The sequence below is a fragment of the Sturnira hondurensis genome, unplaced genomic scaffold (genome assembly GCF_014824575.4).
Source record: "Sturnira hondurensis isolate 20B ecotype Veracruz unplaced genomic scaffold, ASM1482457v3 Scaffold0025484, whole genome shotgun sequence".
In the NCBI taxonomy this organism is placed as follows: domain Eukaryota; kingdom Metazoa; phylum Chordata; class Mammalia; order Chiroptera; family Phyllostomidae; genus Sturnira; species Sturnira hondurensis.
Window position 1 is genome coordinate 135985 of NW_028098115.1, and position 25533 is coordinate 161517.

Here is a 25533-nt window from a genome sequence, read left to right on the forward strand (position 1 = left end):
CCCCAACCTTGAGTGTGGGCTGGACTTAGTGACTTCTAACAGAGTATAGAAAACATACAATGAAAAAAAACTGGCAAACATTAACTTAACCTTAAAAGTGATCAAAGTTAATAGCAATAGCAATAAGTCATATTGAGATCATGTGCCTCTGATATGATGGAAGAAGAGCATATCTTCTCTTGTATTCTTGCCTTAAATCCATATTTTCAGTCTATTCATGAGAAAACAGTAGACAAAGGCAAACTGAGGGACATTCTGACCAGCACTCTTCAAAAGTATTAAGGTCACGGAAAAACTGAAAAACTCACAGTCAGAGTAAACTGGGAAGACATAACTAAATGCAGTGTGGTATTCTAGATTGGATCCTGGAACAAAATGAAGACATTAGTGGAAAAATGGGAAATTCAAATCATGTCTGTAGTTAATAATACTGGACCAATGTTAATTTCTCAGTTTTGATAAATGTAGCATGGTTCTATAAGGTGTTAACATTTGAGGACACTGGGTGAAGGGTATACAGGAATACTCTGTACTGTGTTTGCAACTCTTCTTTCAATCTTAAATGATTAAAAAAAAGAGCCTTGATTGGCATGGCTCTCAGTTGAGCGTCATCTCGCAAAGCTAAAGACTGCTGGTTCGATTCCCCATCAGGGCTCATGTCTGGATTGCAGCCCAGTCCCCAGTTGGGGTACATGTGAGAGGCAACTGATAGATATTTCTCTCCCTCTCTTTTTTTACTTCCCTTCCTCTCTTTCTAAAAATAAATAAATAAAATCTTAAAAAAGAAAAAATAATTAAGAGCCACTCTATTGGAAAAGCATCAACACAGACAGGTTCTTTTGGGGATATAACTATATCTGCTTCCTGGTTCTCCTTCCAGATATAAGGTTGGAGTTGATGATACTTCCCTTTGACATTAGGTAGAGCCATGTGACATGCTTTGCTATTTTATTTCCAGGTAGAAGATTTAGAGCCAGTTTTAATTTGGGGGGAGGGTGCCACATTTCCTCTTTCTTGCCTGTGCAGTCACTGAAGCACAGGTCTCTTAAGTGTAAGCAAAGTGGAGCACAGCCCCCTCACTGGGAAAACGGCATGAGTAAGAAACAAGTCTTCGCTACTTCAAGATTCTAGGGTTGTCACCATTGCATAACTTCAATATCCTAGTGAGGTTACTGTACTGGAGAGAATGACTGATTGGGTATCTGAAATAATACCAGATAGATATATATAAAAACTGAATAATTCAGTGCAGATTTCGTCTGACCGAAAAAATGTATACCAATAAGCAATATATTTTTAAGGAAGAATAACAAGGTGACACTTACTTACACCACTGGATAAATAAAAGAACAAAGTAGCACTTACTGAACACATACCATTATAAGTCTCAGCTACTGTTCTAAGTGTTTTACACATCTTAACTCACTTAATCTTCAGGATATCCCCACGAAATAGGCACCATCATTATCCCTGTTTTACTGATGGGAAAGGGAAGCATGGATTCGGGTAGTTTTGCTCCAGTCGTGTGGGAAAAGCTGCTTTGTTACCCTGTCTCTCTAGAGCACTGCTTCCCAGAGCATCTGTGTTGTTGAGGGACCAGTTGTTTTCTTTATTTTAACTTCTGACCTGTCAGGAACCAATACTTTTGTAAAATATAATTAAAATGAGTTTCTAGGAAGACAAAATAAAAAACATAAAATACAAGCCTCAATTTTTATTAAATTTGACAGATACAAGATTACTTTTCAAATTCCTTTAAGTTTCTAAATACCTATTCACAACTTCTACACTTTCTCATTGTGAGTGGTTAATAAATTGTGGACTGGCACTAGACCAAAAACCAAATTTTGAGTGACTCTGCTCTAGATTTCAAAAATAGATTGTGCATAGGTATATAAAAACATATGTATAAAAATTTGGTACTTGAGAAAGATGGCTTGTGGATGGGTAAGAGAAGATTGTTCCAATGGCCTATGACCCTACCATCTGGTGACTATAATTGTGGAACTCATCCAGGCACTGGGAGACACTGAAATTCTGTTTGATGATAAGAACTCACAAGATATTTAATATAAAACCTAGAGCCTCTTCCCTATCTGTGTGACCCTTCCCTTCATCTCCCTTGCATACATTATTTACTTTTTACTAGAGTCCTTCCTTATCTTCACTCACAGCGACCATACTACAGCCTCACTCTACATCTCCAAGAAAAGAGAGGCAGAAAAGAACCTTCAAACGGAACCAGCCAACAAGGCTGAGACTACTGAGCAAGTTAGTGTTTGCTTAGTTTTTTCTATCTCCATTTCTCCAGCGTCAGCTGGGGTGTTTTTATAGAATTTTTAAGAGCATGGGAGGCAGACATCTAGGGCTTCTTCCTGTCCTTGGCCCATGCTTTCAGGGGAGCAAAGGGCAAAAGACCCAAACCAGCGACTTTTAGGATGATGTCACACATGGTTCTCTGTAGCATGTCTGGGTAGGATTATGAATCACAAATTTCAAATTACCTTACCTTAGACTTTTAGTCACAAGGTACTTGTTGAGGAGGTGTTCTAGAAGGTATATTCAGACCCCCTGAATGGGGCACATGAGAAAAGACAGGAGGATGACCTGTGACTAAGACTTATCAGCTGACGATGTTTCTTATGTCTATTCTTTGGATGAGGGAGATAGGAGGCAGTGGTACAAATAAGCTAAAGTCCCTCAGGTAATTTCTTCATGTAAAATCTGGATTCAGGGTGAAGTAAGAACAAAATTCTCCCCCTCAGATCTCTAAGTACTCCAAACTCACTTCTAGAGCAGAGTGCAGTGGTATTTCTCTAAGAGAACCACCAACCCAGGACAACATCCTCTAATAGCTCTGGCTTATCACATTCAAGTACCTGGATTCTTGGACACAGAAGACCCTTAACCCTTTTTTAACCCTTAGAAAGAAAGGGCCTCAGATAACTTCTTCTCCCATACAATAGAATTACAGGGAAAAGAGAAGGTTCTAGAACTTTTACTTAAGAGGCTCAAAGTCCATGAAAAGTCTATGAGTAAAAGCCTTCTACCTTTCAACTTGTTTTAACCATTGTGAACTTTCATTTGAAAGAGATACATTTAAACATTTTTTTAAATTTTATTCATTTATTTTTAGAGGGGAAGGGAAGGAGAGAGGCAGAGTAATATCAATATATGGTTGCCTCTCGTGTGTCCCCCACTGGGTACTGGCCTGCAACCGAGGCATGTGCCCTGACTGGGAATCAAACCATGATTGTCTGGTTCCCAGGCCTGCGCTCAATCCACTGAGCTACACCAGCCAGGGCAAAAAAAAAATTTTTTTAATTGATACACTCTTGTGATCTCTTCCAAGAATGCAAATGACTATACTGACTCATGCTCGCATGCTAAGCGGCGGCTGCTGCTCTGTCAGAGGTGAAAGTAAGTCTGCTTTCAGTGCTCATCTGGGCACTAGTTCTGAGTACATGGGACAGTGTCTCGAAGAGAAACCTAGTGTTTTCCTACTTCTATCCCAGTTCTTTCTATAGGCCCCGACTAGCAGCACTACTGACTCACTCTCCCTTCCTTTATCCCTTCTTGACCAAGTAAGAGGTCTCCAGTTCTCCACTCAAATTCGGTGCTGGCCAACATCACTTTCATTCCTCCTCATGGCAGGAGTGGTATCTTTGACTCCTGGGCCCAGCAAATGACACAAGAATTTTAAAACCTAGTGTCAAAGAATATCTACTGAAGATCTGGTTCACTTTCTTGCAGTTCTAGTAAAAATTAATGTTAAATCAGAAAAAAAGACCTTATAACATCCATTTTCTTCTCTCTTGGTCCAAATCCACATGAGAACACAGGCAGGACTACACTTGAGATTTCTTGACACTTTATTTTTATAATTTTATCAAGAAGTCGCCACTGAAACCTTCAGGCTTGCACCTCTAGCACAAACAGCATCTTTGGCCTGAGGAGTGTGCATCTTCATTCCCAGGACAGAAAGTACACATTGCCCAGTGTGTCTCCCACTGCAAGCTGCAGGGTAGAGTTGGGCCCCAACCAAGGTTCCAAGCAGCTCACAGCCCCTTCACACCGGAACAGGCCCAGCTACAATGGGAACAAAAAACAGGGGTCTCCTTACTAACTTGTTTTTCTCTCACATTAATGCCTTTTATTTGGAACAGGTTAGTCACACATTATTTCAAGGACAGAAGAAAAGAGAATTTTGATTTTTTAAAATTTCTTATCCCAAGCTGGCTCTCTTATGACATCCCTTCAGCTCTCCGTGCACACATGCACACACATACACTTACCAGTTGCATACTGGGTCTCTCCCACAGCTTCACATCTCTGTCTTTTGAAGCTGTCACCAGCAACTCCGGCAGCACATGGAGGGCTGTGACAGAGCCCAAGTGAATCTCAGAGAGGAAAGATAAGAGTATGGTGGGTCCTCTTTAGTGAAGAAAGCATCAGGGTGAGACCTAGAGCCTCTTCCCCTACCTTTGTGACCCTTCCCTCAAACTCACCTTTCTACACTGCCGTGTCTTTAGCTGTAGGGTTGTTGGCCAGCTATGCATCCATGAGTCTGCTTCTGAAGTTTGGGTTTCAGGCATTTGTACTGTTTTCTGCCAGATATTACCTGTGGTCCATTCTCCTTCAAGGGTGCATTTGGCTAGGTTCCAGAGCATCCCATCAGAGCTGGCACACACAAATGAGGATTCTGCCATTTCAAGGGCAGAGTCAGAGCCACGTCTCAGGCTTTGAAGCATCCACCATCCTCCCCTAAGCCATCTCTGGATTCCTTGGGTCCTCCCACCACTACTCACCAGATTCAGGTTTGGCCTGAGTTACTGATATTAAGGTCCCACTAGGATTCTCTAAGTTCAGAACAAAGTTCAGGTGCTCTTCAAACTCTCCAGATTCTTTTTGCTTCTGTGAAAGGACAGATCATTTTGTTTAGCCTGCTCATATCACTTAACCCTCCCAAACAATAGCAACTCCTTTCTCTTCTAGAATGGCCAGGATTTTTCTTTTTTAACTCTAACCCAGACAAGTAAAATGTGCATCTCCATACATTTTTACACATGTATTCATCGATGCAATCATTGCCCAGATCAAGATATAGAACATTTCCATCACCCTGGAAAATTACTTTTGCTTGTTCTTAAATTTCACTTAAGTGAAATCATGTCATGTGCACTTTTGTGACTCACTTCTTTCACCCAACAGAATGTCTCTGAGATGTGTCTGTATTGCTCCAGACATGAATACAGAGGTTAAGACAAGAGAGACAAAAATGTAATTGCGAAAACACCTAGATTTACAGTTTCTCACAATTTCTTTAACACTAGAATCCTTTTTTGTATCAATGAAATCTTAGAGGGAAACCCAATATATAATACTCTTAATTATAACTGCTCCAGGTGAAGGAAGAGAAGGGATTTCAAACCAACTGCTTTGCCCTTTCTTTTATCTTCCATAATTTCCCCAAGGTTTTAAAATATTGGTCTGGATAAATGCTTATTTTAACACACACCCAAGAAGGACTTACTAAGACAGAAAGACATCCAGGGTCCATTGGCTGCAGGGCAAACACACCATAGTCTTGATGGGTGGACAACAACATAGGAGAGTTTGTACATGTCTTCCTGGTTTATAAGAAGGAAAGAGACTTTAGAGGACTTCCAGCCAAAATGGAGGCATGGGGGATACATTTCACTTCCTCACACAACCAAAAGAAGAACAACAAATTTAAAAACAAAAAACAACCGGAACTGCCAAAAAATCAAACCATGTGGAAGTCCAACAACCAAGGAGTTAAAAAAGAAACATCCAACCCTGGCTGGTGTAGCTCAGTCGATTGCGAGCAGGCCTGCGAACCAGAGGATGGTGGTTCAATTCCCAGTCAGGGCACATGCCTGGGTTGCAGGCCAGTTCCCAGCAGGGGACCCACGAGAGGCAACCATACATTGATGTTTCTCTCCCTCCTTCCCTTCCCCTCTAAAAGTAAATAAATAAAATCTTATCTTTAAAAAAAAAAAAGAAAGAAACATCCATCCACACTGGTAGGAGGGGCAGAGACAGGCAGCCAAAGCTGAGAGGACATGTGGCAAAGCATCAGCTGGAGGACCAGGTGGTCCCACATTCGTGTGCAGATAAACTGAGGGGAACAACTAGGGAGTGAGACCGATCATACAACCCAGGGTTCCAGCATGGGGAAATAAAGCCTCAAAACCTCTAGCTGTAATAACCTGTGGGGATTGTGGCAACAGGAGAAATGCCCACTCTCACAGGAGAGACCACTGGAGGGACCCACAGGGTCCTAGAATGTACACAAGCTCACCCAACCAGGAATCAGCACCAGAAAGGCACAATTTGCTTGTGGGTAGTGGAGGAAATGACAGAATGTGGGACAGAAGCCAAGCAAGCTGGCAAGTGGCACTGTCCCCTCTCTGACCCCTCTCCCACAGACAGCACCACAATGCAGCAATGGGGGTTGCCCCACCTGATGAATACCTAAGGCTCCACACCTTCTAATGTAACAGGTGCTCAGAGACAAAGAAAGATAGCCCAAATAAAAGAACAGATAAAGCTCCAGAAAAAAATACAACCAAATGATGAAGAGATAGCCAACCTATCAGATGCAAAGTTCAAAGCACTGGTAATCAGGATGCTCACAGAAATGGTTGAGTACGGATGCAAAATAAAAGAAGAAATGAAGGCTATACAAAGTGAAATAAAGAAAAATATACAGGGAACCAACAGTGAAGGGAAGGAAACCAGGAGACTCTAATCAATGATTTGGAGCAGAATGATTAAATAAACATTAAACCAGAACAGAATGAAGAAACAAGAATTCAAAAAAAATGAGGAGAAGCTTAGGAATTTCTGGGACAACTTTAAACATTCCAACATCTGAATAATAGGGGTGCCAGAAGGAGAAGAGGAAGGGCAAGAAATTGAAAACTTATTTGAAAACATAATGGAGAACTTCCTCACACTGGTGAAGGAAATAAACATACAAGTCCAGGAAGCTCAGAGAATCTCAAAGAAGTTGGACCCAAGGAGGACACCACCAATGTAGATCATAATTAAATTACCCAAGATTAAAGAGGAGAGAATCTTGAAAACCAAGAGGAAAGGAGTTACCTACAAAGCAGTTCCTATAAGACTATCTGCTGATTTCTCAAAAGAAACCTTGCAGGCAAGAAGGGGCTGGAAAGAAGTATTCAAAGTCATGAAAGGCAAGTACCTATGTCCAAGATTACTCTATTCAATATAGCTATCATTTAGAATGAAAGGGCAGATAAAGTGCTTCCCAGATAAGGTCGAGTTAAAGGAATTCATCATTACCAACCTCTTATTACATGAAATGTTAAAGGGACTTATCTTAGAAATAGAAGATCAAAAACTATGAACAGTGAAATGACAACAAACTCACAACTATCAGCAACTGAAACTAAAAAACAAAAACTAAGCAAACAACTAGAACAGGAACAAAATCACAGAAATGGAGACCACATGGAGGGTTATTAGTGGGAAGGAATGGGGGAGAATGGGGAAAACATACACAGGGCATAAGAAGCATAAATGATAGGTACAAAATAGACAAGGGGGGTTAAGAATAGTGTAAGAAGTGGAGAAGCCAAAGAACTTATATGTATGACCCATGAACATGAACTAAGTGTGATATTGCTAGTGGGAGGTGGAGTTCAGGGTGGAGGGGAATAAAGGGGAAAAAAATGGGACAACTATAATAGCATAATCAATAAAGTATACTAAAAAAAAGAAGAAGGAAAGAAGCTGAACCCAAGAACACTTCTCTGTAAGACCCCAGTGTTAGTTTTCCATCAGACACAACCTCAGGGTAACCACTAACCCCTCTTTCCTCTTTGTCCAGCCTCAGAGGAAACCGCATTTTGGATCTTACCAGATTTCAGAGGGAGCATCCCCTGGCTTCAACTGCAGTAACTGCAAATCCGCATTGGCCAAGATGAGTGAATGACCATCAGGGGCCCGGCCCACACCTGTCAGGAACCCCAAGTTCTCCTGCAGAACTCGGTTCAGGTGAAGACTGTACTTCAAAAAAGGCACATGGGCAGAGAAAGATCCTACTTTAGTCCACCTCTCTCAGGCCCCTCAGTCCCCCATAAATTCCTCAGGAGTGAAGAAACAAAATGTATGATTTTACCTATGAATTCTGTTTCTTCTTCTAATTTTCTTATATCAGTATTCATCATCCTCATCCCCTTATTCGCTCAAACTAGGAATGTCTAACATTCTTGTCTTTTCCTTCCTTCCTGATCTCCAACTGATTAAAAAGCACTGTGGATCCTATTTGCAACACATGCTTAAATCTGTCTCTCTCCTTCTCATCCCCACTGTCCAGATTAGGGCTCACATTATGCCCTCCCTGACTATAGCAACAGCTACAAAAGTGGTCTCCCTACCTTTAGTATCTTTCTACTACTACCCATCCTCCTACTGTCACCCAAGTTTTCTTTCTAAAATTCAGATCAATATTCTACTCAAAATTCTTAGCACTGTCCCCTCTACAACCTGGCACCTGTTCATCTTTTCAATCTAATTCTCCGCCCTCTTCTCCCACTAAGAACCCAAAGACATGGCTATATGTACTCAAAATACACCACACATTCTCATGCCTTTGTGCCTTTTGTTAATGCTGCTTCCTCTTCCTACAACTCCATTCCCTTCTGTTACTGCTCCAGAAAACTCCTGCTCATTCTTTAAGCCCAACCTCAAATAGCAACTCTTTGGAAAACTAAATTTCTCCCTTGCTGGTGTGGCTCAATGAACTGAATGCCAGCCTGAGAACCAAAGGGTTGCTTATGATTCTCAGTCAGGGCACATGTCTGGGTTATGGGCCAGGTCCCTGGTAGGGAGGCTGCGTGGGAGGCAACCACACATTGATGCTTCTCTCCCTCTCTTTCTCCCTCCCTTCCCCTCTGTCTAAAAATAAATAAATAAAATCTTTTTAAAAATTAAACTCCTCAAATTCTGTAGCCCCAGGAATTTTATTTTTATATGTACATATATACACATATGTACATGTGTGTATATACATATACATATTTATTGTAGCACTAATCACTCTGAATATTGTTGACCGTTTACTTATATGCACCCTCCTCTACTGTAAGCTTTCTTAATTAACAAATTAAGTTCACCTTGCCTGGCCCAGAGTTTAGCATAAACTGGGCACTTGATAATTATTATTTAAATTGAGACAAGGAGCAGAAAACAGTTTCCCAGGGACTTCTTCTGCCTAATAACTAACACGCCATTGACCTAGTTCGTAAATATAGGCACAGTGATTTTAGTAAAAACCTGGGTGTAGAGAAACTACCGTTCTTATCACATTAACCCAGTTGCTTCATTTTACCTGCAATTCTTGGGCATTGAACGCTTCTGCAGTTCCACTTGCCACTCGCTGACCTTTTCATTAGCGCTGACAGCCACCAAGGTGTTCACCGAGGACCAGATTAGAGCACTGATGCAGCCTGGAGCCTGGTACGCACAACAAGTTCATTTCACTACTTCTGAGAAACCAGGATTAAGCCACTTTCCTCTTCCAGGCATCTATGCAACCTCCAACCCAGGTATGTACCATTCAATACTTAACTGGGGCAGAATTTGCAGACAAGATCTGAGGTTGCCCCAGCTCACCTGGACTGTGGCCACTGCCTTCGCTTCCCGCCATAAGGTCAGTTCCCCAGCTTGATTCCCAGACACTGCCACAGAACCGTCTGGAGCCCAGGCCACAGCAGTGATGGCTGCAGGACTCCTGGGTGTATTTGTCTCATCTGGAGAAAAGACAAGTGACATTCATTAGGAGCTGGACCATGGTTGGGATGCAAGAGGGGATATCAGGCTACCCCTGACCTTCTTGGTCCCAGTTATACAACCCTCTTTCATACTTTACCTCCCTCCATGCCTCACTCACCTGCTTCCTCAGGTACCTGCCAGAGCCGTATGGAGTCATCCTCTGAGATGGTCAGCATGAGGCCCGAGGCCTCTGAAACAGCAGCTGCACTGATTGGGCCACTGTGTCCCAGGAGGGTGTGTGTTTGAAACACCTAGGAAGAAAGAATGGAGAAGGGTCAACAGGGGGTTGAAACACAGGATATCCCACTATACCTTTTCCACCTCTGCTACCCCAGTCCTTTCAGGAAACTCACCAAGAGTGGATGCCACAACCGTGTGGCTCCATCCAGTCCAACAGTCAGCACCAGAAGCTCTGACCCAGCCTGGCCAGCTGATAAGACACAGAAAATAAGCCAGAAGAAGGGGAGAAGCAGGAGTGAAGGGAAGAGGCAGCAGGGAAGGGACGCAGCTGACTCCTATCACCTGCACGGGGCTCCAGGGCAGCTGCACAATGGCTGATGGGTCCTGAGTGAGCAGGGATGCTGGTCAGCTCCACACCCTGATGGTTCCACACTTTCAAGGTTCCATCCCGGCCCACAGACACCACGTGTTCCTCCTGCCCCAGAGCAGAGTCACACTAAGCAAGACGTGGGAAGTATGACTCCCACCACAGAGGTGTGGGCTGAGCATTAGAGACTTAGATGATGTTAAAAATTGAGGAGAACTGAAGACATAAAGCCAGGGGGCTCAGGGCTGCAATCCTCCCACTAGGTCCCAACTCTAAGATGTTGTGTATTCATGCTTGCCCTGCCCCCCACACCAACCATCAGCCTCAACACCCTAACCTTGCTCTAATCCAGGCCCGAGCGCCTTAATCTTTATGCTTCTTCACCTTTGGGATTCTATACCCAATGCATCCAGTCTCCCAGATAACCCTTTCCTGAGACCACCAGTGAACTCTATTGCCTTCTCACCACAGCTACTATGGCGCTCACAGCACTCTGATGACCCAGGAACTGACCAAGCTGCTGTCCCAACACTGGGTCCCACAACCCCACCGAGCCATCACTGGAGCAGGAGACCTGTGGAATCAGAGGTCAGAGGAGTGAGATTATCAGCATCCCTCCAGCATTTTTGTCTGCTTATAATGGAAGGCAATACACCTTGTGACTAAGAGCATGGGCTGTCAGGGGTTCAAATCCTAGCTCCACCATCCATTTCTTTGTGACCTGAGGCAAGTTCATCTCTCTCAGCTTTAGGTTTCTCATCTAAACAACTGGGATAATGATGGTGCACCTATCTGACATGGTTGCTGTGGGGCTGGGGCCGCTATAGATAAATGATCTAGCACAGCTGCCTGGAATACAATGGGCAATGAGTAAATAGTAGCTATTGCCCTTGTTATTAATATAATATCAGTCAACAAACCCAGACAAAGGCTAAAATGTCTGCAATGCCAAAGAAAGATCTGGATGCCTAGAAGGCAGGGAGAGGACAAACTCTGGCAAGTCTATTCAACTTACTCCCATTCCTTCCTCATCTCTTTTTGAGAACAACATGGGGACTCTCCATTGGACAACTAGGCTTCATGAACCTCAAATGCGTAATGTTAGATTCATTTTTTGCCTTCAAACAAAGAAACAACAGTAGCACCCTTTACTGCAGGGACAGGGCATCCTAAGGCCTTGGGAGACCGTTTTGTGTTCTTGTCAAGAGTATGACCTTTCTTATCAAAAAGTTTACTAGCTCAGCTTTTTCACTTCCATGGCCTTGGAAATGGTCTTTAATCTATCCGAATTGAATGTTCTTGTAGGTGAAGCACAGTTAAGAGTAGTATCTACTTTACAGGGCATTTTAAAGATCAAATGACACAACCTATGTAAAGAGACGATGCCTGGCACACACTAACTGTTAGCTACTACCACTAATGTTAGCTATTGCCATTATAAACGGGTATCAGAAAACGATGAGATGGAAGGAGCTGTCCTCCCCCAGGAACCCGCCTGAGCTGTGCACCATTCCTCCTCTTCACTCACCAGTAGGTTGTCTTTGGTCCAGGCACAGCCCGTGACCCAGTCACGGTGACAGGCAGGGAAGGAGCAAGTCAGAACAGGGGTTGTGGGTGTCCTCACATCCCAGCAGAGGAGACTCTGGATAGTTCCCAAAAGATGGAGGAGTCAGGACCATCGGAGGGAGGCAGGAACACCAAGGTCATTTCAGAAAGGAAGTTTCGAGGAAAGAGGGAGTATCAGGGAAGGGGGGTGGGCAAACCAAAAGGCCCAGAAAAGCAAAAGGANTAGGTTGTCTTTGGTCCAGGCACAGCCCGTGACCCAGTCACGGTGACAGGCAGGGAAGGAGCAAGTCAGAACAGGGGTCGTGGGTGTCCTCACATCCCAGCAGAGGAGACTCTGGATAGTTCCCAAAAGATGGAGGAGTCAGGACCATTGGAGGGAGGCAGGAACACTAAGGTCATTTCAGAAAGGAAGTTTCGAGGAAAGAGGGAGTATCAGGGAAGGGGGGTGGGCAAACCAAAAGGCCCAGAAAAGCAAAAGGAATTGGGCTATTGAGGAATCCAAGAACCAGAGGGGCTGGGGACCCAGGGAGAGCAGGGCCTGGGGGTTGCATCCTCTGCAGCTTACCCGATCCCTGCCCCCAGTGGCCAGGCTGCCTCCATCAGTACTGAAGCTACAGCAGTTTACAGGGCCGCTATGTCCCTGGAGTTCAGTGCCACAGGGAAAGTCTTCTGTGTTTTGTGGCAGTGTCAGCAACTGCCTTGGCCACAGCCGCACTGTGAAATCCTCTGCATTGAAAATAAGGAGGAAGCAAAATTCCCCAAGAGAGGAAGCAAGACAGGCCTTGAGGCCAAAGACAAAAGCAATCAAGGAGGCTGAGGATTGAGGATATGTCTACAGGCACAGCTTCAAGGGAGGGTAGCAGTGAGTCACAGGCTATACAGAGGCTCTGGACAAGGGTCAGCCATCATTTGAGTCACAGGACAGGATGGCAGGCACTCCCAGCACTGGCTCTGCAGCTGTTCCTCTCCAGCTCCCTACTGCATGCCCAGACCTCCCTCCACCCAAGCTGCCTGCCTGGGGAGGACTGAGGCCACTCTGCATTTTCACTTCCACATTTCTCTCACCTCTCGAGGGAAACCCATCCCTTAACACAAGAAAGTCTCCCATTGGGAAGAAACTCACTCAAAGGACTATAAAAATTACAAAGAGGTCCCAGAATCAGGGCTAGGGAATAAGAAGAAACAGTCTAGACTGATTGCACAAGATAAATTCATTTAAAAGGACTTTGAAAGTGGTAAAAAAAAATTTTTGAGTGTGTATTTTCAGTGATTCACAGCCCTGCCCATGGCCCAGCAGTACCTGAGGCAGAAGCCAAGAGTTCCTGGGAGGTAGCCAGTCCCAGCACAGGCTTCTGGTATCTGGACAGGAGCCAGAGGGACTGAAGGGAGCTCTTCTTGAGTGCCCAGCCCTGCAGGGACCCATCTTCGGCACCACTCACCAACACCTTAGGGCTTAGCCAGGCCAGTGCGGACACTGCCACATCTAGTGCTTGACACCGAGCCCCCTGAGAACCTAGAGAATGAGAGAAAACAAGAGCGACAGACGCTTGGAAAGGTGGGGCCTCTTTCCAAAGGCTCAAACAGCCCATCCTTTCTCCCTTTGTACCTGAAGATATTTTGTAGACCTTGATGCCATCGGCTCGGTAACCGACAGCCACGTGATCACCATCTGCACTGAGAGCCACGGAGAGGGCAGGAGATAGAGAAAGGGAACCTAGGCACCCCCTGGGCCGACCCAGAGACCCGGACCACACCTGAACCTGAGGGACAATAAAAGGGCCTAAAGATACCCCATTTTCACCCGAGTTACAGCCATCCTGTTAAAGACCTCCCTCCAGACACTCTTCTGAGAGATGTCTGCATACACACCCACACCCGTCTTCCTGAAGCTCACACCAGCCAAGCTACCTCCACGGTTCCCTCAACAACGGCCCACCCCCACCCAAATATTTGCTGACTTTGCTACTCCCTCACCATAGCCCACCACCAGTTCCCCTGTGACCTGACCTTGCCATCCTCTCCGGCAGTCAGTAACTGGCACCCGGCACGCAGAAAAAGGGCAGAAGCCACAAAGCCATGGTGGGCAGGGAAGGCAGCGAGCCGTGCCCCCTCCTGCCAAGCCCACAGCTCCACCATCCTGTCCAGCCGGCCCACAGCCACAACACGCCCAGGCACATTGAAAGCCAAGGTGCGGACAGCAGCTCCAGGAGCTCCCAGTTCCTACCCGGGGAAGTAGAAATGGAAATGTCAGGGCCTGCTCTCAGCACACCCCACAGTAGAACAGAACATGAGTGTCTATCAGTCCCCACTTTCCACTGCTACCCTTCCATGCGCCTCCCCCAGGACCTCTCACCTTGGTGACTTTGAGTCCGTCCACATGCAAGAAGCTGACGCTGCCAGCCCAGCTACCTATGGCTATTACCTGCCCCTCTGGGTGAAAAGCAACACAATTCATGGGCTTAGGAGAGGTGTGCTGGAATGCCAGCTGCCCGTGGACTGTGTCCCACAGCTGGAGGAAAAAAGAAGAGGAATCAGGTGCTGAAGACAGGTGCCTGGGCTCCTCAGTCCCACGGCTCCAGGGACCACCTTATCCAGTCCCCCATCCCCAGCAGGTAAAGTCTTCCCAGGCCTAGCAGTCAGCAGCCTCTGCCCCACTGACAGAACAACCTCCCAGGCCAACTCTGCACTTGACAGCAACTGTGATGTCCACAGTCATTACCTTCAGGCATCCCCCTAGGCACACAGTGGCCAGCAGCCGGTGGTCTGGGCTCACGCAGCAACCAGTGATTTGGTACTGGTGAGCCTTGGTCTGGAGCACCCTATCCCAGAGACACAGAGTTAGGCCCCGGGCCCTCTGGCCACAGGCTTCCCCTCATTCCCCTCCCCCTGGGTTTCCCACACACAGGAAAGGCCCTCACTCCAAGACGTGGAAGGCCCCTTACCGACAACCATGCTGTAGGTCCCACAGCTCGAGGAGCCCATCAAAAGCAGTAATGAAGAGGGCAGTGTCCGAAAGGAACGAACAAGAAGAGACCCCATCACAGCCACTCACCAAAGACTTCTCCTCCTGTGACAGTGAGCCAGACAACACACTCAAAACATTCCCTTGACCTTGCTGTGTCCAGCCACTCCTAGCCCCAATCCAATGGGAGGCCATGGCAAGAAGGGCTGGAATCCCTGGCTCTCTGCATTCTCTACATGCTCTCTGCATCTTTCTATACCTCTGCAAGTCTCCAGGTGTGGCTCTCTGGCCCCACATTAGGAACATCTGTTAAAAGCCCAAAGCTTTGGGTCCCTCTCCAGACCTAGACCAAGCCCAGGTCTGAGAGGGGGCTTGGGATCCCAGGGGGGCCATACTTTGTCCTCCACTCCGAATGCCATACATATCCCCCAATTACAGAAGACTCTGAGGGGTCTGAGTAGGGAATGAGGTTACATGTATGCATATATATGGGAGGAATGGTATGGGCAGAAAAATGAGAGACCCACCTTTCCAGCTTTTAAGTACCCTCTGCTGCAATCATTCCCAGCAATTTACGGGAAACCTTCTCCCCCCATGTCTTTGCTCAGGCTCCTCCTCACTCACACTGGAAGGCCCCTCTCTGTCCTGTCTACAATGGTCACTGTGCAACTCAGCTCGGATCTGTGAGACACAGCACTGTTTCAGTTCCATTTCACCTGCTATGTCTCTTCTTTCAACAAAACTAACCACTTGGCAGGCAAAGACAACGCCCTAAGCCCTGAGTTCCCCACAGTGCTTAAAAACAGTGCTTGGAATGGAAGGTATGTGGCAAATATTTGCTGTGTGATTTATTTTTGGCCAAGTCCTTTTGATCTGATGTGAAGGAAGGAAAGTGGCTGAACCAAAGACAGTGACAGCAGGCGGGCTTGGCTTGTCTAGGGCCTCAGGGCAGGCCGTGAGGCTTTTCTGAAGCTAAAGTGCCCCATCTTGAGTGTCATACCTGCCAGGTTCTCAGGTCCAGCAGGTAAATTGTTCCATTGGCAGTGCCCACAGCGGCTCTTTGCCCACTGGGGGAGAAGGCCACAGCTGTGGGGGATGAGGAAACTACCAGGGATAGGCTGGAGCTAGAGAAAGAGCAGGAAGAAAGGGAGGAAATGAGGGAAAGGAAGCAAACAAGAATTCATTTCTGCATTTCTATGCCTAAATCCCCCTCTCCACAATCTGATCTCTCCTTTATTCTACAGTTTCAGAAAGGGCTGCAGCTTGCTCTTTATTGGGCTTACCAGAGTCTGGGATTAAGGATCTTACCTTTGCTGGCCCCCCATAGTGTGGGGTTTATTTAGCCACTGTAGCATGCGCTGGAGGTGCCACCGCTGGGACAGCTGGGGGGCCTGGTGGCAAAGAGGCGAGTCTGGAGGTTGGTTGGCTGCCAGCTGGGGCAGGAGCAGGGGATACAGACCCAGGATGGAAGCCTGTTGCTTCAGGAAGGTATGAAATACAGCAATGTCAGCCTCAGGAAGCTTTTGTTCCTCTTCAGGGACTAAGGAAGCTAGGAACAGATGCAGAAGGTCAATGGGAAGCCAGCCTGGACCCCCATGACCCTCAACACCAAATACAATTACATGTGTATGTGAAATGGTAAGTCTCCCAAGTGTGGCCCTCTGGGGCACCAGGAACATCTATTAAAAGTTCAAATCTCTGGTCCCCACTCTATACCTTAGGTAACCACAATCTGTGGACCCAGAGCTCTTCCATCTGAACAAGTTTCCCAGGTAATTTTAAGACTATGAAATAAAGTTTGAAAATTTTTTTCATCTAAGAGATTTAGGCAAAAGATCTCCTGAGACTCACTTGCTGATCTTCTTGGCATTTCCCACTTGGAATGGAAATTGGATTGTTCTTTCCATTACACCTCCCTGAGCTGGCTTCCCTCCACAGAAACACCCAGGGACTCCGTATCTCAAAGAAGAAACCACAGAGTAGCTCATCTCACCATAAAGGGCATGGGCTTCCAGAAGCTGAGAGATCAGACCCAGTTCCAGGTGTGCAGCTACCACATGGACACTGGTGAGGAACTTTGCAAGAAGGCCGCGGTTCCCGCTCTGGAGCTGAGAGGGCCAGAGTGGATTCATTAGAAATGTGAAGAGGCTGGTGAGGAGAGTCAATCTAGTCTTAGACCCACCTGTACAGCTGGGACCTAGATCTAGGAGCTGGGACAAAGGACCTGAAACAGAGTAGGGCAAGAAAACCAAAAGCAGAAAAGTAAAGGGAGCTGGAGGGAGGTAATGGCAATGGTGATAAAGGTCATCTAGGGAGAGAGGGGTCTCAGAACAGCCAAAGGAGTTGCTTGGGAGAAGGTGCCTATGGAATGTGGGGACTAACCAGGTGGTAAGGCAGGTCTTCCAGAGCCTCAGGAGGGCAACTTCTGAAGGTGCCTGAGGCATCAGGGTCACAGGTCTTCCAGAGCTGAGCTGGAGGTATGGGTCAGAGGAACAAACATTGAGTTGATTTTAGCCCTGAAGCATTTCCAAAGATCACATCGTTCAGGCTATAGCAAGCCATCCACCCACTGAGGTGGTAGGTGAGGAAGCCAGCAGATAGATAGGGAGCAGTGGTGGGTGGTCCTGGCCTTCAGGTCCAGGGCCCACACTCAGTGTCCCAGGCTAATCTGGGCTGTAGTTACCTGCTATGAGGATGTGTGCTGTGCGCTCCAGCTCCAGCCTCTTCCCATATCGACATTTAACTGCTGCCCTTAGGGGTCCATCAGGGAGGCAGAGCCGGGCACCAGGCCGCTCCAGAGGGCCCTCCCCTAGCAAGCTGTCCTCATGAGGGAGAGAAGGAATGAGAACAGAGGGATGAGGCCCATCAGTGAGCATCTTGGCACAGCTGTGGGCTCCCATTTCCATCTCACACAGTGGTAAGTTGAGTGGGAGTCATCAGGGTCTGGGAGATAGGTGTCAGTGGCTACTCAGGGGGAAGGGTGAGGTAAAGAAAAGATCACATGAGGCCCTAGCTCAAAGATGGGATGACACAGGAGGTCAGCTGGGGTCATCTGTACCTGCGCAGACTCTGAACGAGGTAGGCAAATGGACCCATGGGGTAGGGGCACCCACTCTGACCAGCGGCCACTGCTTCTTCCCAGGTCTTGGTCCCTCTGGGAAGAAACTGCCATGCACTCAGCACTCCATGTAGCTGGCCCACAGTAAGACCTGGAAATGCAAGCTCTCTGAGGCTTTTACCAAACCACACAGTGTATCCCCACCCCCAGGACACCTAGTCCCTCCTTCCACTGCTCACAGAGATCCCCACTGAACCAGGGTCATCCAACCACTGAGCCCTTAGCCTCCCAATTCTCCCCCAAGCACTGACCACTACGTGTGGCCTCAAGGGTGGCCAAGGCTTGGGGAAGGACACTGGGGCCATGCTCTTGCTCCAGGGTGCCCAGGATGTGCTTCAGCAGCAGGGGGACGGTGGCAGGCAGAGTCCGGAGTCTCTCAGACACCTGAGAGGGGAGAGAGACAGACTGCAGTCAGTGTAGGGAGAGGGAGAAGCAGCTTTGGTTGCAGAGAGGGGAGGGGGCAGCAGAAGAAACCATGGGAAAGGATGAAAAGAAAGAAAAGAGAAGAGAAGAAAAAAAGAAAAGGAAAGGAAAGGAAAAAGAAGAGAAGGTGGGAGAAAAGCAGGGTTGGGAGCGAGGTGAGGATGGGGAATGGGTGATCACAGATAACAAAAGATAACTGTGGGAGAAGGTGAAAGATGGGAATGAAAGAAGCTAAATGGAGATGGAAGGTGGGATTAGGACTCAGAAGATGAGGAGTGGGGTTTACACCCCCAACCAACCTGCTCGTAGAGTGTGAAGAGCCGCAGGTGATCAGTGACCAAGCGCAGGTAGAGCGGCAGGGCTGACCCCCGCTTCACCAACAGCAGCTGCATCTGATGGGATGCAGAAGACTCAACATGGGTACCAGAGAGTCTGCCCACAGCGAGCCCACTACCCCTGCTTTCCAGTCCAGAACAGCACATTATAAGGCAGTTCCTCCTCTGAGAGCTTCCAGCAGTGGCAAGAGCCACCGCATCACCTAAGGGCACAGCCCCCACTTCTCTATGCTGCTCTTCCCAGCTGGCCTCTTTTCTGGAATCCGCTGTGGCTCAGTCCACCCCATCCAATAACCACAGCTTCACTCCTCCCCTTACCCAGATGGGCCTTAGAGAGGCCATTCAGCAGGGTAAAAGGCTGGGAAATCGGTTATCTTATTAACAACTTCCCCCTGGCACAGAGTTCCTGAGAAAACAAGAAGCAGCCAGTCTGTGTGGGGCAGCTGGCTGCCTCAGCACCCTGGTCCTCACAGCTCCCAGATCCACACCCCACACACCCACCAGCCCTGGTCTCAATCCAACCTGGTTGTTAAAAGGTGACTCTTCCAGGCGCTTCCCATACAGAGCAAGCTCCTCTCTCACCAACTGGGCCCGGGCAGATGGTTCCAGAGGCCCCAGGGCCACCACATGGGCACCTTGGCTCTGCTCAAGGGTCTCCCCCAGGCTCGAGTCACTAGACACACTCAGCACCAGGTGCACCCCCTGCAATATTTGGACAAAAGATTATGGAAGTAGAAGGAAAAGGAGAACAGGGTTAGAGAGGCCCCTTTCCTCCCTGCTGCATCCCACCCCACCTCCTTCTCACACTCACCCGGGGAAGGCTCTTTGGGATCCAGTCTGAGATCAGCTGCCCATGCTGGTCCACCAACCTGTCAGCCCCATCGATGATCAGCACCAGGGTTTGGCCAGACTTCAGGGACTGGGCAGCCTTGGGCAGCAGCCTCTGCTGCACCTCCCACACCAATCCCCTGTATGTGGAGGGGGAGGACCAGGGTCATCCAGAGAGGGAGGTGCAGGGATGGCATCATGCAGTATCAACAAGGGAGGGCTAATGGGGAAGATACATACCTGTAGGTATGGGGGAGGGCACCTGGCTCTTGCACTTGGTTATGTAGATAGACACAGAGGCGTCTAAGTAGGGTGAGGGCCAGGCCCTGGTCAGGGCGGGCTCCTGAGAAGTGGAAGAAGACTAAAGGGGCTACCTTGGCCCCACTGGGAACCTGCAAGGCTGACACAAGGGACGCCTGTATGGGAAGGAAACAGAAAACAGGGTCACATTTCCCATGCACAAACTCCCTGGCCCTACACATCCTCAGCCCTCCTTAACCCACACAGCCCTCCATCCCTCCTGCCCGGGCCTCTGAGACTCTGTACCAGGAAAGCAGTCTTGCCCTGTCCAGACTGCCCAGTCACAAGGCTCAGACTCCCTTGGTGCAGCAGCAGCTGCTGCACTGTGTCCTGAAGAAGGCGAGGCCGGGCAAGACTCGGTGGGTTCTGCAGCTGCTGAAAGGTGGCCTGGACCAAGTCATTGTCTGGGATGCACACTGGCTGCTCCAGCTGGGCTCCAGGCTGAGGGCACATGGAGCTGTGACTATATGTCCATGCTCCTCAGGACCCCAGGACTACAACTCTCAGAGCTCCTACAAAGTTACTTCCCACCCAGGAGTATCCAGAACATCCTACCCTCTCTCCACTCCCAGGCCACCAGTGCTCCCACTGACCTGTAGGTAAAGCTTCTGGATCATATTCCACACATCCTGCAGAACCAACTGCCCAAACTCCTCCAGCCCCCCAACATAGGGCCGGCCGGCTGCCACACCCCCCCACTCGCAGGAGTATCTACAGGCAAAGCAAGCACAAGCAGAGTCAGTGCAAAGATTCCCTCACCACGTCTCTGTGCAGGGGCTCTCCTCTCCCCCAGCTCACCTGCGACAGCTAACCCCTTTGTGTTTGTTCAGGTAGCTCTTTAGTTCTGAGATCCGATGTGCAGCCTCTTCAGACTCAGGAATAAAGTCATGTTTCCAGGCATCTGGCACGGAGCTGACCACCCAAGAAACCCCAAGAATGCTGCTGGACTCTGACTCCAGCCTCTCTCCATCCCCAGCCACCAGGCCTGGCTGTGGCTCCCAGAAACTCCTCCAGTGGAGACCTCCTGGCTTCAAGGCTGATCTGGTGCTACAAAGGCAAGCCCTCTCAGCCCTGTTTCTCTCTTTTAGCTCCCCTTCCTCTACTCTGGCTACAGGAAAAAAAGACATGGCCACTGAGCCTGTCTGGCCTTCTGTGGAGATTGAGGCCTGGAGCCCAAAGAAGGTACCTGAGGAAGTCGGAATTCCGGAAGTAGATGAGCCCTTGGGCGGAGGACTGTAGTCGGAGGCCCCGATTCAGGAACTGCATCACCTCCATCTCTGTCACAGAGCGACCTGAAGGGTACTCCTGGGCCTGAGGGAGAGGGCAGAGAACAGGCGGGTTCTGTTCCACCTCACTCTAACCCCTCCCCCGAGACCTGCCAAGACCCCAGAGCTCCTTCATCTCAGTAATGTTCCTCCCTCCCTCCAGACACCAGCCAATAAACTATAGCTAACAGCTAACATTCACTGAATGACCATCATGTACTGAGCATTTTTTAATAGATTTCTAATTCTCAAAATAACCCAGCAATGTAGATGTCACTGTTTCTCTTTAGTATATGGGGGAATTGAGGTCAGATTAGGATAAGCTATTTCCCACATCCCTTAGTCACCCAGGGGTACTTCTCAAAGGAATTCCCTCATCTAGGACTTGGCCACTCACAGAACCTTCTGTCTGTGTTTCACTTCAAGTCTCAAAGACCTGCTTGTTCATAATCCCAGGAGTCTTGACAAACCATGGCTTCTCCCCACTCCTGCCCCAACCTTTGCTTCCCCACCCAGACCTTGCTCCAGCCTTGTCTGCCTTACCCAGCGGAGGTGAGGATGGTCAGGGAGGTTGTAGGTGGGGGGAACGTAGCCATAGCGGGAGCCCAGAATCCCCACAAACAGCTGTGAATTCTCCACCTCCCCGAGGCACACTTCCAGTTGTCTGCAGGCACGATTATGGAGCATCACATCAGGGAACACAGGCACAAATGGAGAGCCAGGGCCCTGGCTCACAACTGAGCAGCATAAAGGCAGGTTGCTCTTGTTAGCATACTAGGAGCAATGCACTGCTCTCAGCTCTCAGGCAATCTTACAGCCCCAACACTGTCCACCCTGGTGCCACCACTCCAGTCTTTCACCCAGCCCTTCTTCTCTGTGGTCCCCATACCTGTTCCTACGGGTCTCCTCCTCAGTGATGCCCCAGCGCAGGTCAATGGCATGAAGGCTAATGCAGTGGGGGGCGGCTTGGGCCTGCAATGCTGGTAGCACAGACCTCAGCAACAGGTCCCGCTCCCCGTGCATGTCTCGGAAAGTGGAGGAAATGAAAAGCCGGACGCTGAGCCACCTGCGGGGTAAGCAGAGTGGGATCAGCCCCACAACCCAATTCCATAGGCAAGGCCATGATCACCCTTCAGGACAAGCACAAACCAGGTACAACAGCCAACCAGGAGGGTATGGTGCAGGCCTCCAGAGAATAAGCTGTTTGTAACCCCAGCTGCAGAGCCCTGGACATTAAATCCCACCTGCCATTTCCCATGCACCCATCCTCTGTCAGATAATAATTATGATGCACTTACTATCTGCCCAGGGAAGGCTCATGACAACACTGCGAGACATACACAACCACCTCTGGTTTACTGATCAAGAAACTGCAGCTTAAAAAATTAAGCAACTAGCAGCCCAAGATTCAAGCTACTGTTTGGCAAATCCAGGATAAGAAAGCCAGAGCCCATGCTCCTAAGCCCCCTCCTTGAGCCCTAGCTGTATGCTGCCCACCTCACATTCTGACTCCCTTTCCTCAACAGAGAAAGGGGCATGCTCACAATCTGACAATTCCCTGTGTTAGAGAGTCCCCTGCCTGAGAAAGCAGAGGCATACTTCAGTGAATAGAGCAAGCAGAATCTCGACAGTCAGAATTCCAGTCCCCTGAGTTTCTTCAGGTGTTGAGGGCAACCCCATCCAATACACAAAGGCACAGAAACATAGACTGACCCACGTTGGAAAATAGAAGACAGGGGGCTTGGAGTATTCTCTTCCAGTGGCCGGAGTGACAGGGCCCCTGTCTTTCCTGGGGGAGGTGGAATCTTGAATATTTTGCCCATTTGGCCTACATGTTCTAGAAGGCGGGAGGCCCCACGCTCTGCAATGAACCTGAAATAAATAGTGACCAAGAAAAAAAAGAAAGAAAGTAGAACACCACAGTCACAGTCAGTAAAGTTGCCCTGGCCAGTGTAGCTCAGGGGATTGAATGTGGGCCTGCAAACCAAAAGGTCACCAGTTTGATTCCTGGTTGGGGCACATGCCTGGGTTGCGGGCCAGGTCCCCCAGTGGGGGTACATGAGAGGCAACCACACACTGATGTTTCTGTTCCTCTCTTTCTCCTTCCCTTGCCCTCTCTCTGAAAATAAATAAAATCTTTTAGTAAAAAAAAATGTAAGTCGTCTAAGGGGGCAGGAGACAAAGATATGGATAGGTTAGGTCCCCCAGCACTGCTTAAAAAGAGGATCATAGGCAGTGATTGTAGACTTAAAACAAATGAGGGTGCAGAGCCCCAGTGATGAATGGAAAGAGAAAAACCCAGTTCTAGTCCCTTCTGTTGTGCATGGTTATCACAGTGTTTCTGTTGCGCCAGGGGAAACTGGGCTGGGTGAAAGTATAAAGATGAAGCCATCCTAGTCAGAGCTGGATCAGTCCTGTACCAACCTTGAATGCTCCCTGAAGAAGGAGGAACTACATGAGGCTTACTAATAGGAATTGGGGCAATAGGTGGCATCCAAAGGTAAAGGCAGGGAGGAAAACATGTAAATGAAGCTAAGCACAACTAAGCATGGACCAAAAAAAGTAAAAAGATTTCTGTAAATTTGGCATAAATAACTAACTGTAGCATGTGACTTCTTCTGGATCAAGAATGGAACAAAATACTTCCATCCAAGATGGAGGCATAGGTAGATACGCTTTGCCTCCTCACACAACCAAAAGAAGGACAACAACAAATTTAAAAACAGAAAATAACCAGAACTGCTATAAAATCAAACAGCATGGAAGTCCAACAACCAAAGAGTTAGAGAAGTAACATTCATCCACAATGGTAGGAGGGGCAGAGATGGGCAGCCAGGGCCAAGAGGACACACAGCAAGGCAGCAGCAGCTGGAGGACCCAGCAGTCCCACATTTGTATGCAGGGAAACTGAGAGGAACAACTGAGTAGCAAGACAGACTGTGCAACCCAGGGTTCCATCGTGGAGGGAAATAAAGCTTCAAAACTTCTGGCCATAAAAACCTGTAGATATTGTGGTGGCAGAATAAACTTCCTGCATCACAGGACAGTTCTTTAAAGAGACCCATAGCATCCTAGAACGGACACAAACCCACCCACCTGGGAATCAGCACCAGAAGAGCCCAATTTGCTTACAGGTTGGGGGGAAATGACCAAAAACCAGCCAAGAGCTGAGCAAGCATCATTGTTTGCGCTCGGACCCCTCCCCCACATACAGCATCAATGTGGGTTGCCCCACCCCCCACAAATACCTAAGGCTCCGCCCCTTACAACATAGTAGGCCCACTGAGACAAAAAAATATGTACCAAATGAAAGAATGGATCAAAGCTCCAAAAATAGAACTAAGTGATGAAGAGATAGCCAACCTATCAAATGCACAGTTCAAAACACTGGTAATCAGGATGCTCACAGAAATAGCTGAGTATGGTTGCAAAATAAAGGAAAAAATGAAGGTTATGCAAAGCGAAATAAAGAAAAATATACAGGGAACCAACACTGAAGGGAAGGAAACTGGGACTCAATCAATGATTTGGAGCAGAAGGAGGAAACAAACATTCAACCAGAACATAATGAAAAACAAGAATTCAAACAAATGAGAGAGGCTTAGGAACCTCCAGGACAACTTCAAACATTCCAACATTCGAACTATAGGGGTGCCAGAATGAGAAGAGAAAGGGCAAGAAATGGAAAACTTATTTGAAAAAATAATAAAGGAGAACCTCCCCAATGTGGCAAAGGAAATAGACTCCCAGGAAGTTCAGGAAGTTCAGGAAGCTCAGAGAGTCCCAGAGAAGTTGGACCCAAGGAAGCACACACCAAGGCACATCATAATTACATTACCCAAGATTAAAGAGGAGGAGACAATCTTAAAAACAGCAAGAGAAAAAGAGACAGTTACGTACAAAGGAGTTACCATAAGACTATCAGCTGCTTTTATAAAAGAAACCTTGCAGGCAAGAAGGGGCTGGAAAGAAGTATCCAAAGTCATGAAAGGCAAGGACTACATTCAAGATTAGTCTACCCAGCAAAGCTATCATTTAGAATGGATAGACAGATAAAGTGCTTCTCAGATAAGGTCAAGTTAAAGGAGTTCATTGTCACCAAGCCCTTATTATATGAAATGTTAAAGGGACTTATCTAAAAAAAAGAAGAAGATAAAAAACTATGAACAATAAAATGACAACAAACTCACAACTATCAACAACTGAACCTTAAAAAAAACAAAAACAGATGAAGGAAACAACTAGAACAGGAAAAGAATCAAAGAAATGGAGATCACATGGAAGGTTATCAGCAGGAAGGGGAAGGAGGGAGAATGGGAGGAAAGATACAGGGAATATGAAGCATAAGTGGTAGGTACAAA

At 47.7% G+C, this 25533-nt stretch overlaps 1 protein-coding gene across 2 annotated transcripts in view; it reads right to left on the minus strand.

Annotated features, from left to right (window-relative positions):
* Nucleotides 1-3854: 3854 nt before the first annotated feature.
* The window catches only part of TEP1 (telomerase associated protein 1), a 39049-nt gene continuing 17370 nt past the window's right edge, over nt 3855-25533 (minus strand). For both annotated transcript variants that reach the window (XM_037039753.1, XM_037039754.1), the window contains exons 18-55: nt 22886-23044; nt 22062-22238; nt 21716-21836; nt 21094-21218; nt 20706-20819; nt 20501-20618; nt 20154-20348; nt 19848-20023; nt 19591-19747; nt 19302-19481; nt 18744-18836; nt 18273-18405; nt 17962-18112; nt 17587-17720; nt 17286-17374; nt 16897-17011; nt 16212-16452; nt 15904-16027; nt 14884-15008; nt 14661-14760; nt 14295-14450; nt 13949-14161; nt 13548-13701; nt 13242-13454; nt 12507-12667; nt 11904-12017; nt 10842-10949; nt 10351-10483; nt 10182-10258; nt 9947-10079; nt 9670-9806; nt 9386-9510; nt 7913-8056; nt 5534-5630; nt 4809-4914; nt 4509-4702; nt 4296-4400; nt 3855-4089 (exon numbers count right to left, since the gene is read on the minus strand). In XM_037039753.1, the coding sequence (XP_036895648.1) occupies nt 3967-4089; nt 4296-4400; nt 4509-4702; nt 4809-4914; nt 5534-5630; nt 7913-8056; nt 9386-9510; nt 9670-9806; nt 9947-10079; nt 10182-10258; nt 10351-10483; nt 10842-10949; nt 11904-12017; nt 12507-12667; nt 13242-13454; nt 13548-13701; nt 13949-14161; nt 14295-14450; nt 14661-14760; nt 14884-15008; nt 15904-16027; nt 16212-16452; nt 16897-17011; nt 17286-17374; nt 17587-17720; nt 17962-18112; nt 18273-18405; nt 18744-18836; nt 19302-19481; nt 19591-19747; nt 19848-20023; nt 20154-20348; nt 20501-20618; nt 20706-20819; nt 21094-21218; nt 21716-21836; nt 22062-22238; nt 22886-23044 (5320 nt within the window). In that variant the 3' untranslated portion in view covers nt 3855-3966. The remainder of the gene's footprint in view (nt 4090-4295; nt 4401-4508; nt 4703-4808; nt 4915-5533; nt 5631-7912; nt 8057-9385; nt 9511-9669; nt 9807-9946; nt 10080-10181; nt 10259-10350; nt 10484-10841; nt 10950-11903; nt 12018-12506; nt 12668-13241; nt 13455-13547; nt 13702-13948; nt 14162-14294; nt 14451-14660; nt 14761-14883; nt 15009-15903; nt 16028-16211; nt 16453-16896; nt 17012-17285; nt 17375-17586; nt 17721-17961; nt 18113-18272; nt 18406-18743; nt 18837-19301; nt 19482-19590; nt 19748-19847; nt 20024-20153; nt 20349-20500; nt 20619-20705; nt 20820-21093; nt 21219-21715; nt 21837-22061; nt 22239-22885; nt 23045-25533) is intronic.